Source organism: Miscanthus floridulus, chromosome 8, assembly GCF_019320115.1.
Source record: "Miscanthus floridulus cultivar M001 chromosome 8, ASM1932011v1, whole genome shotgun sequence".
NCBI lineage: Eukaryota > Viridiplantae > Streptophyta > Magnoliopsida > Poales > Poaceae > Miscanthus > Miscanthus floridulus.
This window is the reverse complement of record NC_089587.1, coordinates 4,307,773-4,326,435: the sequence shown is the minus strand read 5'-3', so window position 1 is coordinate 4,326,435 and position 18,663 is coordinate 4,307,773. Positions and strand designations below refer to the sequence as shown.

The 18,663-nt window shown below is 50.4% G+C and overlaps 1 protein-coding gene and 1 pseudogene across 1 annotated transcript; one reads left to right on the top strand and one right to left on the bottom strand.

The window, feature by feature from the left end:
* Positions 1–242: 242 nt before the first annotated feature.
* LOC136468445 (zinc finger CCCH domain-containing protein 53-like) lies at positions 243–9,896 on the bottom strand (annotated as a pseudogene).
* A 6,038-nt stretch (positions 9,897–15,934) lies between these two features.
* LOC136470933 (aspartyl protease family protein At5g10770-like) lies at positions 15,935–17,510 on the top strand. Its single transcript, XM_066468660.1, has 2 exons — positions 15,935–16,099; positions 16,225–17,510. Exons 1-2 carry the CDS (start codon positions 15,940–15,942, stop codon positions 17,508–17,510), a joined length of 1,446 nt encoding a protein of 481 aa, XP_066324757.1. The 5' UTR covers positions 15,935–15,939.
* Positions 17,511–18,663: the final 1,153 nt, after the last annotated feature.

Below are 18,663 nucleotides of genomic sequence, written 5' to 3'. Positions count from 1 at the left end.
CCCACTCCTCTTATGTCAGCAGCAGTTTATCACTGTCCTTCGTTGTTGTCGTCTGCTCCAGGCGCTCGTCCACCGCTCGCAGATGGTCTATCACATCCTTAATGGTGAGGGTGGACAAGTCCAACATCGTCTCTATGGAGAGCAATCTAGATGTACTTTGTCGGCACGGAGTGGAGGTACTTGGAGACCGCCTCCTCTTCGTCGATGGTGATGCCATAGCTCTTCAGCTTGTTGATGAGCATCTACAGGCGGAGGAAGAAGTCATCCACCGTTTCACTATCCTTAAAGTTGAGGTCGGCGTACTTCTGCTTCAAAAGCTGGGCCGTCGCCTTCTTTGCGCGGTTGGAACCGGCGCGCATCGCCGCAATAGACTCCCACGCCTCCTTAGCCGAGCTCTTAGCCCCCAATGGCTCCCTGTACTTCGCCGATACAGCAGCAATGATGGCCTCCAACGCTGACATGTCATCTTCATTGTCTGTGCCCTTTTTAATAGCATTCCAGAGTCATCGGGCTCTGAGCTTGGCCTTCATGGTCACCGACCACTCTCCATAGTTGGTGCGAGTTAGCGTCGGCCAACTGGTGCCGCTGACCTCCCACACCGTGCGAACAATGACCTTCGGTGGTGGTTGGGTAGCCACAACAGTGCCACTGTTGTCGCCCATTTCTAAACCGCCTATCATCGTCAGCGGTTAGTCTAGCGACGGTGCTTGTACGGCTCTGATACCACTTGTTAGCCCATAGGATCACCGGCTCAGGTGAGTGAACCACTCATCAGTCTTGCCAAGCACCCACCAGCTAAGCCGATCACAAACAAGTATTGTCCGTCCCCACACACTATGACTAGAGATTGTAGAAGAGGGGGAACAAAGCATACACACATAGTACAAGACATCAGCGTTGGCCAAAGCTCTGTATGGGAGATGTAACGTCCCACCTCTATAAGGCCGGGCCCGCTTACATCTGGCAGCTTTTCTAGGACATAGACTGCCCTCATAGACCCACACAAGTCTTTTCTACGCACTTTGTCCTCACTCATGCGCACCCTAGAAGGACTTCCTGGTCAGTCACCCATTCTGAAACTGCTCTAGACCAAGCACGCTTAACCTCAGAGTTTTTTAGAGATGGGCTTCTAGAAAAGAAGTTGCAACTTGTTTGTATGAGTATCCTATTAATCCTATTAAGCCCTGGGCCGGGATGCTACATCCTCACCCCCTTAAGAGACCGACGTCCTCGTTGGTCAATCTCAAGCCAGGAACGTCCCCTCTTGGCCACATCTGTGTGTCTAGTGCCAGCGCATGTGCCATGCTGTGTGACCACTCTAGGACCACCCCAGCCATGCGCACCATGCCTACGCAACTACGACACACGCACCTGTGAAACCGCGAGAGTCGGTTCTGATACCATTCTGTAACGTCCCGCCTCTACAAGGCCGGGCCCGCTTACATCTGGTGGCTTTTCTAGGACATAAACTGCCCTCACAGACCCACACAAGTCTTTTCTGCGCACTTTGTCCACACTCAAGCGCAAGTTTTTTCTGCGCACTTTGTCCTCACTCATGCGCACCCGAGAAGGACTTCCCGGTCAGTCACCCACCCTGAAATTGCTCTAGACCAAGCATGCTTAACCTCAGAGTTCTTTAGAGATGGGCTTCCAAAAAAGAAGTTGCAACTTGTTTGTATGAGTAGCCTATTAATCCTGTTAAGCCCTGGGCCGGGATGACCGATGAGGACGTCGATCTCTTAAGGGGGTGAGGATGTAACATCCCGGCCCAGGGCTTAACAGGATTAATAGGATACTCATACAAACAAGTTGCAACTTTTTTTTCCGGAAACCCATCTCTAAAGAACTCTAAGGTTAAGCGTGCTTGGTCTAGAGCAATTTTAGGATGGGTGACCGATTGGGAAGTCCTTCCCGGATGCGCACGAGTGAGGACAAAGTGCGCAGAAAAGACTTGTGTGGGTCTGTGAGGGCAGTCTATGTCCTAGAAAAGCTGCCAGATGTAAGCGGGCTCGGCCTTGTAGAGGCGGGACGTTACAGGAGATGAAAAATCTGAACTCTTTTTACTAAGTTGTCGTGTATGTCTATTTATATAACTCTATCTATCTAGTCCTAGTACAGCGCACATGCTGCAACAGTAACTAGATAACATAGCAGGACTGACTTCTGCATCTGTCCCTACATGCGGCTACAATCTAGCAGGTGAGCCATTCGACGCCTGCCTCTGTAGCGGCTACAGTACCATAGCATGGGGCCTTTTCGGCACCGTACTCCCTTTATGTGTTCTCACAGGGAAGCAGTAGATTATTCTAACAGTACTCAGGACATCCCTGAGCTCCTTCATTGTATAAACTAGGGAGAAGCAAAGCACCATTGCCACGGATCAAAGCTATGTGATCAAGGCGTATGTATGCTTCTAGGCACGGCGACACGCACGTTGTACCTGGATGCCAGCAAAGCCATAGAGCACCCAAAACTCGGTGATGGCGATGGCCATCTCGGGCTTGTGGTTGTCATCCTTGTAGACGGACGGCCGCAGCGCATGCAGCGCCTCGGCGAGTTTTTTGTCCTGGTACACCTGGATCGAGAGCGCCTTCGCCACCGACAGCACCTGCAGCAATAACGTACGTAACCAGCATCGCCGACCGACGGCTGAAGCATATAACGTGCGACGTACGTGATCGAAACAAGCAAGCCAAAACAAACAAAACAGCTAGCGTATGGTACGTACCTTAAAGAGGAATGGGAGGTCGCCTCCCCAGTGTGCGGCGACGACGGGACCGAGCGCGTCGGGTTTCCACGCGAGCCGATCGCTGAGGAGCAGGAGCTCGCCCTCGCCGTCGTCGTCGAGGAGCGTGGAGGGGCCCAACGGGTGCGTTCCATCCAGAGCTCAGCGTAGGGGTCGAGGTCCTGCTGGTCGGCGAGACGCGCGACAAGGGAGGCAGCCCCGCACCGGCCCCACTCGTAGTGCTGCACCGCGCAGCACAACCTCTATGGCGGCGGCGATGGGTCCTCTAGATCCATTGGCGGTGCGCTGGGGTTGGAGGGGCAGACGCGTTTCTCTTCTCTTTTCCTTGGTGGCGGCCCAAGGCCCAAGGAGAGCTCGATGCGGCGTGGCGAGTGAACTGGACCGCGTGCGTCCGTTTTCCTATGTCATTTGTCCTCTATTTTCCTCCAACTCACCCAATCCTGATTGTGTGTGCGCCCCGCCCCGAGGAAGGTTCTCGCCGGTGAGAGGTTGTCACAGAGCCACAAAAGGGAGCCGGTTGAGGGAGATCCGCCATGGAAGACACCGCCGCAGGGGAAGAAAGAGAGCTTAGGGCTACTTTGGCAGTAGGGGATCCCGGAGGGTTCCCCACGCTTTCCCCAGGCCAAGAAAGCACGCGCCAATTTTTTCTAGGCCAATCTATGGCGTTCTTTGGAAGCCGATCCATGTCGGGACAGAAGCCCTCTTCCCTTCATTTTCCACGTGGAAGAAATCCACGAGCCAGGACAACGGGAGCATTTCCTGACCAATCGCGCTTGCGTAGCTGCAGTCGAGAGGCGCCGAGGCCACCGCCACCCCGGCATCCGTTCGCCGCCAACCCGACATCCGTCTGCCACCCCGACATCCCTCCACCTCGCTGTCGCTTGGTTTCGCTCTCGTGCGTGCGACGCGGGGGTCGCTCGGGCGCTCCTCCACCGCCGCCACCTCGCTTATCCACCACCGCCCTGTCATCGCCATCTCCATCGCCATTGCCATCCGTCTCAAAGGTCGGTGCACCTCATCTACTTCGTTGTAGTAGTTTCTCGATCCGCTAGGGTTTGACCCTCATCTCCATTGCTTCTAGTAGATCTCGGAGTTGGAGTAGCAATTGGGGACGACGAGCAAGGCGCCGCAGGAACAACGAGGGAAAGGAGAGGTGAGTACCCGGCCCTATTCTCTACCACGCGCATGCTGCTCTGCTTGTTTCTTGGTAATACTCCTACAGTCCTACAGTACTTCGGATTCCAGCTATTGGACCAGCCGTGGTTGAAAGATAGCACTAGAAAGCCTTCAGTAGTTTCTCATCTTTCTCAACTGCAAAGTATTCTTTGAAGACTATGAATACTGCCAGCTTGGAGAACCTTTGGACCAAAGATTAGTATCAGAAATTTTTGGTCCCAGAGTTACTGCAAAGAAAAAAGATTTATCAGTGAGGAAATTTTTTATTTTATCAACATAACAGAACTTTATTGTGAAAAAGGACAATGGTTGGGTTCTTACAGTGTTCTTTCTTCTTTGAACCCTTGCATGTACGTAGTTATATGTTTTATGGCTCAATTTGTTCATCTGATAAATGAAGGAACTCTTGTTTATCAGTTTGGACAATGGTTTGCAAGTTTGGATTGACATTAAGTAAAAACTTCATGTTTTGCCTGTACAAGACATTTTGTTGTTAACTGGACGATCTTGAATGACATGTGCTGTTAACTGAGTGATCCTTCTATTGACTGAGTTTTTCCTTGTGCTTCCTTGCAGTGCTCTTGGTGGAAGCAATGCATGATTAGCGGCACTTGAATTCAAGAGTGTTTTTTATTCAGGTTCATTCAGCATTTAGCACAGTTTCTGAATGTTTTTCCAATTATTATTTTGCCTATCAGAACTATTACCTTCATTGTTTGGGTTGTTTTCCTGCTTGTATAAGGAATCTTTTTTACCCGATCTAGATGATGCTCGTTTTGAAAGTGCTTTAGTTAGATTGTATCTATGGTATTAGTGCACCATCATATGTCTAGAGGTCTAGTTTGTAGCCAGCAGACCGGTGGCGACCTCAGATTCCTGTGGACATCTCTTGCTCCGATGCAAACACTAGATTAGAGCTTATATTAGGCAGCAGCAGTGCCTTCCATTATCATTTAGATATTACATATTAGTGTAGACTTATTTTGAACATCTTTTTGCTGTTGCACAACGATGGACAGGTGGTCAAAATGCACTTTTGGTCATTATTGTTGGAACAGATTAGGCTGGGGTCTTTGGAATTGCTTCTAGTTATACGAGATACTTACTTGAGTACTTGACATACAACTATCGGCGCTGCAAATTTTGACCATTGCATGTGAATGTCCTGCTGCCACCCCTGACCTGATAGATTTTTGATCTGGACCTTATGGTTAATTCATTCATTTATTCATGTTACTGCATTGTCTCCACATGTTTCCTGAACGATCAGTAGATGGTGGAATGGTAGTGTGATGATGTAGTTTTATCATTACATCTAGCTGTTGGTGAGATATCTCCTCTCAGTTCATATAATAATGTGCTTCCTTCAGTTGTTTCTTCCATCGAGTGTAGAAGCTCTTCCATGATATGATATATGGGGTTTGCTATTTTTCGGTTAACTTCCATCCACCTACCAAACTTGCAGTTTTAATACAAAGTACTGCTCTGTTTTGTTATTATTGAATGGGGCCTCATGTATACGTGCCTGCTCGACCATTGAGATGCACAAACTCAAAGGTTTGAAAGTTTCTTATTTACCTATATTCTTGTATACTATTGGCTGCATGCATGCTATCGTCCTGTATTAACAAATTTATCGAGTCTGTCAGATTGCTTGGTGCTGTGATTCTTGGTACTACTGTTACCTTAGCTATGACAATTTTATCGTTCAAGTAGCCATGGTATGTTTTTTTATGAAGGATAAATTTGTATACTTGGTGATGTTTTGTTTATTCATGTTATGGTGTTGGAATTTTGCTACGCCTGTCCATTTTGCTAGGTTTGCTCATAGATTTCTCTCTCTATATAGTACAGATCTTGCTATATGTGCAGTATGCCTCAGCTTTTTTTATCTTGTGATAGAGAGATGAGTGAGCTCAAGATAATGTGGTCCTAACATAATAATGTGGTATTTCAAATACAACTGGTCTTCCAAATAATGTGGTCCTAACATAATAAAAATAGCGGATACTGATGCCCCTATAAGATGGCGGTAAGATCTTTGGGAGCTCCACACGTGCAATGTCTACATAAATGGGTTTCGCATAGTTAAAGTTATTTACAAAGCGTTTGTGCTGAAATTCACACACTACTCAGAAAGTTATTTACAATGGGATATTTTTTTTATCTGATCAAAATTGCATAATTAGGTCCTTGACCTAACCTGAATTTTGTGTTTTTTTTCAGAGTTCTTCCTTCTGAAGAAAAATACATTTTTCAGTATATGTCCCCAGACTTTGCAATGGTTTGTTCGCACAAGAGCAGCAATGCTACATCTTGCACAGCAAAACCTATCTAATATCTATTTTTAGGTTAATTTAATAATTAATTTTTAATTATTCTATCATCCTAGTTGGACATTGTGTTCATAATTAACCTTCTTTGCTCTTTTTTTTGTGTTATACTTGCAGATGGCTTGGAGGAAGTAATGCATGATTTCAGATAAGTGAAATATGCACTTTTCGTAGCGGTTTTTGCACATTTTCATCTTTTATATACATGTGCAAAGATCCCACACAAGAGAGAATTGTAGATGTTCATGGATCAGCCATGATGATGTTATCTATTGAATGTAAGGATGCAGAAGTACCTATATGAATGCTACTACTTGGCTCTGGATTTTAGATTATACATTTGCATTAGGTAGATTTGCTTTTAGGTTTGAAATATCTTGTATTTGTATGGAGAGAGACTTCCAGATATTTTTCATGATTTTGTAGTTCTGACATTGATCAGTGGTGACTTTCTATATCATTTTACTTTTTATATTTTTTCTTTGTTTTTCTTTTATTTTTTCTAGACATTGTTTCTGATTTTTTTCATCATGTGTTACTAAATAATGACAAGAACGCACCAAAAACTTCTTGAATATTGTTTTTTCTGAGTATTGGTACCCTGGGAATTCAGTGAAGTTGTTGTTGTTCTGCTCCTTAGAGGATTCCATGGGATAAGGCTTGTGCATACAGCTTCTGAATATTGGTCGTTCCACATCCACAGCATCAGGGAATGAAACATTCATGATGGCACTGCCAAACAGCAGCAGGGAAACTCCCCCCAACCTGGATTTCTTCCCTGGAGTTGGAAGGGGATCGAACTGTCCAAGAAAATCCCGCTGGGGGGTTCTGTGCCCTGGGTTAATTACCCTCTGCTGCCAAAGTAAGCCTTAAGGTGCTCCCTCTCACTAGGGAAGGGAGCTTGGGCATGACTCATCGAGGGAGCCACGCCGAGGTAGGGTCTTGCCGGGGAAGAAGGAGGCGAATCATCGTCGGAGGCGGATGGGCCGGCGTGGTTCCACGAGTGCACAGGAGGGAAAACTATCACAACCGTCACTTGAGGACTTGCACCAGGGCCCCTATGAATGAAGGGCGGGAGGGGATTCAAGAGGGCCCCTAAAATTTAAGGGCTCATAAAGCTCTTTTTTTTTTACTCTGGCCCTTAAATTTGGTTTCGAGGGCTCAAGTAGTGACCATGCTGAAGTTGCTCTTAGAGAAAGCAATGCACCTAGATTATCATTTGTGCTCTAGCATAGGTATTAAAAGTTCCATGAATAAATTTAATGCATGCATCTAAAAAAATTGATTATCTTTACTCTCTCTATTTATTTTGTAACAAAAATACCCATCCAGAATCTCTATCCATCATCTAAAAAAATCTAGTATCTCTATCCGGATATGTTTAAATTTGCCAATTACTCTATATGCGTTTTCATTATTTGAATTACATCTCTATGGATATTAGTTAAAACCTTCGCTTAGTTTATACGAACTCTTGTTGCTAATAAATCGATATTTTGGCTTTCAACTTTTGGTCTGATATGGTTGTTACAAATTTTGATCCATGTGTTAAATTCAAACTCTAATTCTTATTAACTACTACGTAAACCATTTCTGTTACACCCTTTTTACCACCAGTTTAGAAGAATCGACAGTGATAATATTTCACCGCCCGGTTCTAGGGCCGAAAGGGGCGCAATGGCTGTTTGAGCCATAGTAAAAGCACCTTGTTGTTGAAGTACTCCATCAATTCCAAATTACAAGATGTTTTATAATTTGGAATGAGGACGTACATGTCAATAGAAGTCACTTAAGGTTCGACCCCTTGACTGGTAGGATGTGGCACAACCACCAAAAGAAGCAATTCTTGGTTCTAACCCATTTTTTCTGAGGTTAAGTAGGTAGCTAAGAAGTACATGCAAGTATAATTTGCAAGAAATGACTGGGTCTTGGACTTAACGTAAGGAGGTTTGCTAATAAGTTCTCATATTCTTCTTCTGAAGGACGGGACGGAGACGGATCCATTAGAGCATCTATTCTCATTCCAGCGATGTGACGTGTTGCCGAACCAGGCGAAACTTTCTTCGAAATGGTGGCGCCCTCGAGTGAACAATGCCATGACCCATGACGCAATGGGACAACGTACAATGGTGGAAAATTGGAAATGTAGTTTACTGGTGGTCACACGTACTATTTATCATTTTATATACTGGCTAGCAGATGAGCCTGAGTCCGCTGCCCTAGCATACCTGTTCTCACTTGAAAGCCCCATTTGAAGCTTATAAATTTCACGAAACAGACTAATCTATTACTTATTATTATTATAAAATTAACACAAGATTACTAGAAGTCAATGATGCATGTGACTAGGTTTCATCATCGTTTCATGATGAATGGTTAGCCGCCAAATGCATGTTACAGTACCAAATGATAATGTTGCCAAATGCAAGCAGCAAAAGGAAAGTCGAAAAATGATGAGTAAAATGCACCGGAGGCCCATTAACTTTCGTTGGCATGTCATATAGGTCCATCAACTTTGAAACTGCATTTTTTGGTCCATGAACTTTTAAAATGGTTCACTGTAGGTCCATGCTCATTTATTTAACTTAAATTCAACGTACATTTGCAGAAAACCCCCTACCGAGTTCGAAGGTGACGAACCCGAACATGCGCTTCTGCTGGTACGGGATGCGCACGTCGTGGACGGGGCCGTAGATGCTGCAGTAGTTCGCCGGAGCCGGTCAGAAGAGACCGTGCATGGTTCCCGGGGGACCGGAGTAGCGCGCTGGTAGTGGAACACAGGAACAGTTAGTTACCTGAGGTAGTTGGAGACGTCCTCCTCGCGGAAGGTGCTGTCCGCCGGGAAGGTGAGGTAAATCTGGCACGAGCCTGAGTTCATCATGCTCGCCAAGTCGGCGCAGTCCAGCCGCGGCTGCCCCATGAACTTGTGCGCGTCGTCGCCGCCCAGCATCAGCGCGCGCAGCGGCCGCTGCAGCTGCCGCCCTGTAGGAATCGGGGAGATCGTGAGCACGAGCGAGAGGGGGGAGTGTCTACTGTCTGCGAGCTAGCTCCTCGAACATGCATGGCAGACCTCTGGTTCTCATTCTGCTGCTGCTGCAAGAGCAAGCTGAGGCACTTGGTAGCCGCGGACGGGGAGCCAGGGAGCGAGCCGGTTGCGGAGTAGGGGAAGGCGGTGGCGGCGGCAAGGCGCTGGGACTTGGAGCGTAGCAGGATGTCCTGGCACTGCTGCTCCAAGGTGGCGGTGTCCATCTTAGCACCGGCAAGAGCGGTGGCGTCGTCGGGGAGGCCGCCGTGCACGAACCGGCAAGCGCTGTCGTTCTTGCAGTACCCGCGGGCGTAGTACAGGCAGGGCCACCACCACCGCCGCTGCGGCCAGAGTTCTGGCGAGAGAGGAGGAATGGCGAGTGCGTGGCGGAGGTAGGCGTGCCCGGGCCAGAGCCCGGTGCCGGGAGCAGGCCGAGGTCCTTGCGCGCCTTGGCCATGACGGTGTGGAGCAGCGCCTGGGGGCCAAAGGCGAGGCGTATCATCTCCTTCTCGTCGTGGTCCTGGATGAGGTGGAAGCCCATGATCTTGGCGGCATGGTCTGGGTCCAGCGCCTGGATCCACGAGAACACCACCTTGGTGGCCTCGTAGGCATCCATGGATGGCCGGCTCTACTTTGCCACCCGCAAGCAAGCACGCATGCACCGGCACCACCAGAGAGCTTCCTTTTTCCTCTTCTTGGACCTCTGTTCTCGCAGCTGCGGTGTGCTAGTACAAGAAGAGTGAGCAAGTTGTGCTCTGCTCAAGCTCGAGGCTAGCTGCTACCTTCACTTCACTAGAGTAGGAGCTTACTTGGAGCGGCGCCAGGCCACTGGGGTAGTGAGCGGCTGCACCATTTCCCAAAGCCAAGCCTCGGAGGTCGTAGTTCCTGTGTCCCTTGGAGATGGTCTCTGTAACACCCCGGTGTTACATTGTAATGTTTTGCTTAAACATTTCGTAAGCATCTGAATTATGTGCATATGTGTATGACATAAAGTATAACTCGATGTTCGGCACTTGAAACATTCATACGAAACATGAGTCCGTGGTTACGTTTCATATAATACTATGTAATCGCATTGTTCTGGAAACTAAAAGGGCTAAAGAACGTTTGGCTAACGGCGATAAAATAGGTGTGGTCGGACAAAGATAGCTGGTTAGTACCTCACGTAGGCTGGGTTGGATTACGACGCGGAACCGTTCGTTTCAACGTCGTTCGCGTAAGTTTCGGAAGTGGCCGACGATGCCACTTTTGGCAAACTCTGTGGAACGATTGGCTTAAGCAGTAGGACGATATCTTGGCTCCGTTAGATAGCTTAATGTACCCTATTGTGCATCGAATAGTTAGTTTAGCTTTTGGAGCATCGTGTACAAGTTTTCTGCTTGCTTTAAAAAGCATGCGCATCACTGGAAATGACACTGGGCGCGGTCAACGTTGGCCGGGCACACTGCTGGCATTGCTAGCGCTCTGCCGTGCCGGCTGCATTCGCGCGTGCACCGCCCCGCCGGCCACGTGCGTGGCTCTGGCATCATGTGCCAAGGCCGCCTGCCACAGCGCTATCTGCGACCCCAGCCATTGCCGCCCTCAGCCAGGCTGCTGCCCGCCGACCAAACTACCGCGCCATGCCTTGCTCTACACTGTCTTGGCTCGGAGCGCGCCAGGTCATTCACTGCACGTCGCCAGCGGCTAGGCCAGCTCTGCTCCGTTGACTCCTTGGCTGTGCGCTCGAAGGACGTTCGCCTGCCCCGCCATACCCACCGCGTCGCATCGCTCTGCGTCGGTTGTCTGGCACTACCCGCAGCAATGGCGCCAACCGCGTTCGTCGCTTTGCTGCTGTGGCCGTGCAGGCAGCCGTCTAGGGGTACGTCCCGCCTATCCCATTGTTCCGTAGTGGTGATGTTGGCCCGTGCGTTGACGCCACAGACGAGCCAAGCCATGACCTCCCCTGTCTCCGCTGTCTCCTTGGCCGCCGAGGCGATTCTCCTCAATTCGCCTTAACCGTAGCAGTAGACTCCAATTTGTCTTAGGCTCGGCTTTGTTAGGCATCTGGCTGCATCCCGTCCCCACCTTGCGGTGTATGCCATTGCACAGGGCCGTAATTTCATAATCCCGTGCCACCGGGTCCATAAGACAGCGCTGGCACTCCTCAACGGCAAGCTAGCCACGCAGTGCCTCTCGTAATGATTCAGTGCACCCATAGCCTTGCCATACCCTCCTGAGCACCCCGCGCACTGTAGCCATAGCTTCGCAGTAGGCCAGCCACCACCACGGCGGTCGTGCCACCGTCGGGCACCACCGCACCGCCGCGAGTGCACGTGGCCAGCTCTGCTTAGACCACCTCCGACCGAACCGTCAACGTGAAGGTATTCGTGAGTACTCCCTGGTGCTCGCTGGCTCATGTGCTGGCTTTGCCTCTGTTGTTGCTTACGGGAACACGCCCGCCTTTGCAGGTCAAGGGCCACCATCGGGGAGGGAGTTTGTGACTGCGCCTCTACTCGCCGTGTCGCCTCCAGTAGCTTCTACTTGTCGTCAAGGTACCTATCGACCCCTTAGGTAGGCAGTAGAGGTTCGAGTGAGGCCGGTGTGGTCGCTCAGTGCCCGCGCCGTCGCGCTGATGCGCGCCCTGGGGGCCAGGGACTTAGTCGCGGTGAAGACGTAGAAATGGGAGGGTGTAGCTGTAAAACGGTAGACTGAGGAAATAGTGCTCTGGTGCTCGTGGAGATTATCTAGGACTTCGGGGGTGCCCGTGCATTTTTGCCGACATGCGCAGGCCTTTCCCCATCGTGGGCCGTTGGCCGTCTAGGCCGCGCCTCCACGTGGGCCTCGCGGTGGCCTGCTGTCGTGCGCGGGCGGGATGGCGCGCTGGGCCGAGCCGCGCATTGTGGGCCGGCGTAAGAGGATTCGGTTTTCTTATTTTCCTGAGAATAGAAATGTTTATTTATTTTCTGTTATGAATCCAACTTTGATAAATCATAGTAAATTGCGTGGTTGTCCAAAAATAGTGAAACTAAGTTTGTTAGGTTCGCAAAAATGTCATCTACCTGTTAGTATAGTTAGTTCACCATTAGCTGTTATGATTATAGGCTCATAAATTCTAATTAGAAGACTTAGCATTATGTAGATTAATGTTTGTAGGAATTCTTGTGGCAAATCGGTAATAGTTTTGGCTTTAGAAATTTTATAGTATGTTCACTAGGATATTATGTACTTGCAATAAAATTGGTAGCCATAGAACGAGTTGCTTAATAGCGTAGTTATTGTCCTTGCTTTACTGTATGTATCGTAAATTGGCATTAGGAGTAGGAATATCCGTAGTCGCCATAAGAATGTATGTCACGTTCATACTTGTTAGTGGTGCTAGTACGTAGCTTAGACTTTAGTGGGTAGATCTCACTTAGTAGTTTAATAGATGTACTTTTGCATTTAGGGTTGCTGTTGTCGTAGTGTTAATCATTGCATCATCATTTCATGTAGATCACGAATAGGTAGACTTCATACCCGTCTGCGAGCCGGAGTACGACGAGGTGATCGAGGAGTACGAGGAGGAGCTCTTCGTATAGGAGGGAGCCCAGGAGCCTGTTGGTACTGACCTTGCTGACCCGGCACCTGCCCAAGGCAAACCCCGGTGCATAACCCCTATTTTTAAAGGATCACTGATTATATTTATATGATATGCATTTACGTTACAGGCATTTTATGGAAACTACATGCATAAATATATCCACCATGAGTCCTACTAGTACAGGTCGAGTAGCTGCTATGCTCAGAATGTCGGTAGCATGAGTAACCTGCCATTACTCGCAAATAGGTGATTAAACTATGATATCATGCTGAAATAATGGAAAGGAAAATGGTGACCGGACATGGATGTGGATTTGGTACTGGTGGGTGTGAGGGGTTGTGTCCTACGGCCAACAGGGCATAGTCCGATTACACTTTTTCCCGGTCTGTGTCGATTAAGGACCGGTCGTTGCATATGACTCTAGGCAAGTCATAGACTATTGTCCCGAGCACATACTTAGGTATGGGCGCAGGGAAGACTTGCTGCTCTCTTATCGCGGATCCGGCTCTTTCCAGACCGACTGATGGGAAGAGGAGGCGGTGGAGGTCCTTGCACCGCACTGAGTCCGGGACTCAGGGGCGGGGGCTTGGAGTCCAAGTTTGGACGGGGACCTGGACAACCGGGACAGGAGAGTGGTGGGTTAGTCCTGCTTGTGCCTAGGGTACAAGCGGGGCGTGTGTCTTCGGGGCACCTGGCTGGGCACATTGATTCGCGAATCGCCGGGTTATCCAGTACGGCTTGTCTGCGGTTTAGCACCGTAGTAAGAATTGGAAGTGGAAAAGGAGAAGGAACAGATCGATTGCTCAACTCTTGCTTGAAAGTAGAACAGGTGCTTATATAGATTGACTAGATAAAAACTTAATACGGCTGATAATAATAAGCATCAATAAGGACTCAGTATTAGTATTGCTTTCTGCTAAAGAAAACCAGCAACCATAAAGCCTAGCATATTCCTTGGAGTCGGGAAAGTATTCCCACTAGTCGGATAAGTCTTGCGAGTACATTATGTACTCAGGGTTTATTTACCCCTGTTGCAGGTGATGCTTGAGGAGTACCTTGTGTGGAGGATCCTTCTGGTGGGCTCAGACGGAATCCTCGTTATCTTATCGCTAGATGTTATCTTTTAATATTCCGCTGTTTATCATTCCGCACTGGTATTGTAATAATGTACTTGTTAAGAAACTCTAATGTATGAAGTGGACTTGTGTTGTAACTCGTTCTCATTATTGGATCCTTGGGAAAAATGTGGATCTTTCGGGTTCTCCCTCGGGGTGTGCCCGACGGACACCGCTCGCGGTAGTTACTTTCGGGGTGCTTAGTGTCTAGTGGAAGACGAGCGCCTCCGTAAGTACGCTATTTCGGGCGGTTCTGCCACAGTCTCCCCCTGCTTCTTCCCTGGCCTCGGCGGCGTGCGCATGCACGGCAACATCCGCAGGCACGACCTGTCCGCGCGCACCTCCTCGCTCTCGCCACCCTCGGCGGCGGCCTACAGGATGTCTAGGTCCAGCGACGCGCTGCTCCTCCTGCTCACGCTAGACCTCCTCCCTTGGTCAAGGCTCACCTTAGGCGACCGCCACACCGGCTTCTTCTGCATGGCCTCCACCCCGGGAAACGTCAGGATCTTCTGAGATGGCATCAGCGACGGCGTCTTGCCCTCACACACCTCCAGCTCCTGGAGCAGCGTCGTGATGGGGTCGCAGGGCTCGCGGGGCACGGGCACGGCGGGGCCACCGGACAGCGGGTAGTAGATGCCGTCGGCGTGCACGGCATCGGCCTCCTCGCACCAGGTGCCGATGTACATCCCACCGTCGGCCCACCGAAACGTGCCCTGGCCCTTGGGCCTGGTGTCGTTCCACGCGCAGGTCGCCCTCGTAGGTGGCGCTGGAGGTCCAGGAGAACTTGCCGCGGCCTGACGCGCGGCCGCGGTGCCAGGCGCCCTCGTACATGCTGCCGTCGGTCCACAGGAACTTGCCCGCGCCGTGCGGGAGGTCCCCGCGCAGGTCACCCTGGTAGAAGTCGCCACTGGGCAGCAGCTGCTCTGCCTGCGTGGCCTCGCCGAGCGCCTCGGCGTCCTCGTGCTCGCCGGTGCTGGCCGAGTCGTTGTCGTCGTCGGTGCTGGTGTCGATGTCCTCTCCGTCCTCGTGGTGGTACTGGTAGATGGTGCTGGACGAGGAGGAGCTGACGTGGATGAGGCTGGGCGCGAGGGCCTTTCAATTCTTTTTTTTTCTTTGAAAAATTGTACTTACTACTTTTAAATTCTTTTCATGGCACAGCAAAGATATCACTGTACGCACTCGGTAGGGGGGTTTCTGCAAATATACGTTAGATTTAAGGTTAAATAAATGGGTATGGACCTGCAGTGAACCATTTTAAAAGTTTATGAATCCAAAAATGCAGTTTCAAAGTTGATGGACCTACATGACACCCTAACGAAATTTAATGGAACTCCAGTGCATTTTACTCAAAAATGATCTGCGGCTTAATGAAGGCAGATAAATAATATTTGGCTGCTTACAACTAACGAATTTAGACTGCATGCCAGTTTGATTAGTTTGACTTCATGCCTCACATGCAAAAGGAAGAAGAAAATACTTTTTGGTTGGTCAAGTTCCAAGCTCGAGCAGCAAGCAGAAGCGAGCAGACCCCCATGTGTTTTATGTCTAAAATTGTACTACACACACACGAGCACTCGAGTATCTTTTGTAGGCCGTCGTCTCTCGAGAATTTCCAGCCAACAACAACTGAAAAAACGGCCGGTTGTTGGTACTATCGAGACTGTAGCAACAAACGTTCGGCCCATGTTCATACATTGCTTAGCCGCCTTAGCGCAGTCAGAAGTTGACTGGATTGGTTTTGATGTACTTAGAATGTTGGGATGTCTAGGTGTAGCGATTAATGATGAAGAGATAGATTGATGAAGTAGCACCTAATATAGTTATCTGTCGATGATACCCCGGTCATAAATAATGCCGGGGCACCCTCTATATAAGCAGGTGCATATATTCTGAAGCGGCAACTCAGTGCAACTCTGATATCTCAGCTAGCTCCTGCAGCATTGCCTCTCTGGCGAAGTGGCAAGCAAGGAACTTAACCGCAAGCCATGGCGTCTGTTCCGAAGCTTCTTCTCCTGAGCCTCCTCTTTTTTCTCAGCTGCTATCGCTCTCACATTGCTCACGCAGGTGATGATGGCAGCTACAAGGTTCTGTCCATTGGCTCTCAGTCTCTGAGGACCAACAAGTCCGTCTGTTCCGAGTCCAAAGGTGCAGTACTGTCCGTGCACGCACCAGCAGTTTCCTTTCCTTGGACTCGGTTGATTATTTTGTGCACAGTTTTACTCATATATATGACGTACAATCGTTTCCCTTGCTTTGATGGTTGTTCCCAGCAGCGGTTCGGTCGTCGTCCGGTGCCGCCACGGTGCCGTTGCATCACCGTCACGGCCCATGCTCGCCGTTGCCGACCAACAAGATGCCAACTTTGGAGGAGAGGCTGCACCGCGACCAGCTCCGAGCTGCCTACATCCAGCGGAAGTTGTCCGGCGGCGTCAAGAAGGGCGGCCGCGGCGGCGCTGGTGGTGACGTCCAGCAATCGCACGCTGCCACCGTGCCGACGACCCTGGGCACCTCCCTGAACACGCTGGAGTACTTGATCACCGTACGCCTCGGCTCGCCGGGCAAGTCCCAGACCATGTTCATCGACACCGGCAGCGACGTGTCATGGGTGCAGTGCAAGCCGTGCTGGCAGTGCCACTCCCAGGTGGACCCACTCTTCGACCCCAGCTCGTCGAGCACGTACTCCCCGTTCTCCTGCAGTTCCGCCGCCTGCGCGCAGCTCGGCCAGGAAGGCAACGGCAACGGCTGCTCCACGTCCCAGTGCCAGTACATTGTCAGGTACGGCGACGGCTCGGTGGGCACGACCGGGACCTACAGCTCCGACACGCTCGCGCTGGGCTCCAACACCGTCGTCAGGAATTTCCGGTTCGGGTGCAGCCACGTGGAGTCGGGCTTCAGGGACAACGACCAGACCGACGGGCTCATGGGGCTCGGCGGCGGCGCGCAGTCGCTGGTGTCGCAGACGGCGGGGAGGTTCGGCGGCACGGCCTTCTCGTACTGCCTCCCGCCGACGCCGAGCTCCTCCGGGTTCCTCACGCTCGGCGCCGCCGGAACCTCATCGGGCTTCGTCAAGACGCCGATGCTGAGGAGCAGGCAGGTCCCCACGTTCTACGGCGTGCGCCTTGAGGCCATCAGGGTGGGCGGGAGGCAGCTCAGCATCCCCACCTCGGTCTTCTCCGCCGGGATGATCATGGACTCCGGCACGGTCCTCACGCGGCTGCCGCCGACGGCCTACTCGGCGCTGTCGTCGGCGTTCAAGGCCGGGATGAAGCGGTACCCGCCGGCACCGCCCAGCGGCATCCTCGACACTTGCTTTGACTTCAGCGGCCAGTCCAGCGTCAGCATACCGACCGTCGCGCTAGTGTTCACCGGGGGAGCCGTTGTCAACCTCGACGCCAACGGGATCATGCTGCAGACCAGCAGCAGCATCCTCTGCCTCGCCTTCGCGGCCAACAGTGACGACTCTCCCGGCATCATCGGCAACGTGCAGCAGCGGACGTTCGAGGTGCTGTACGACGTCCGCGGTGGTGCTGTGGGGTTCAAGGCTGGGGCGTGCTAGCCTGATATATATCGTGATCAGCGAAGGACGTCGTTGATATATTTATCTTTGTGATTGCAATTATCTTTGTTAATTTAATTTTCTTTTTTAGAGAATTGTTAATTTAATTATCTTTGTGATTGCAATAACGTGATGCAAGTGTGCAAATTAACTACAGTCCAAAAGATAATCGGCTCCGTTCGGTTTGCTGAATCTTGGCTGAAAAACACGGTTCTTACTGAATTGTTGTGAGAGAAAAACACTGTTCTGACTGAAAAAATAAGCCGAACAAGCTGAATATAGGGTAAGCCGAACGGGGTCATTGTAATTTCTCCTGATTGATATATTTATTAATGCAGTGGCGAAGCTAGAGCAAATTAGAGAGTAGTGTACTTACCTTGTGGGTGCATAAACATATCTGGGGGTACATACACGGTGAAATTTTAATCAATCTCACAGTTTTTACATTTTTTGGGTGGTGCATTAGCACCCCTACACATTACCTACCTTCGCCCCTGTATTAATGATATATTATGTTGCTCTTCGCGTGTGATTGATACTAACTATGACCTATATGTCAATGTTTATGGTATATACATACATACTGTATATGGGCACTTCAAAATTGTTTCATCATACGCCACTCCTGGCCACCTGCCGAAGGCCACGAGCGGCGGCCGGCGAGGGGTCGTGCGAGGTCCCCCGAGCGGTGGCGCATGCTTTCTCCTGCTGACCCTCCGCCAGTAGTCTGCCCTACCACTAGCCAATCCGTGCAGCTGCCTGCCCTATCGACTATCGTACGTGCCCCTTCACCGCAGGAACCAGGCCGTCTACCACCGGCACGCCTGGGGTTTATGACGGTGGCGGCGAGCAAGGGGCTCCGTCCTGCGCACATCAACACATGCATGCACTCCGCGGGAGAGCTGCGCAGTATGTAAAAAAAGGTCATATCCATCAGCAGCACCTACAGACGCCGAACGAAAGCGCATCTGTGGTAACAAATTTGTCGGATTGTTTTGCTCTGGCAATATCCAGCAACGTGCTCACGAAGCGACGCCTACATATTGTATATGGACACTTCAAAATTGTTTCATCGTGCGCCGCTCCCACCTGCCCAAGGCTACGACCGGGCATTCCTCCATGGCGCCGCCGCCGACGGGTCGTGCGACGTCCC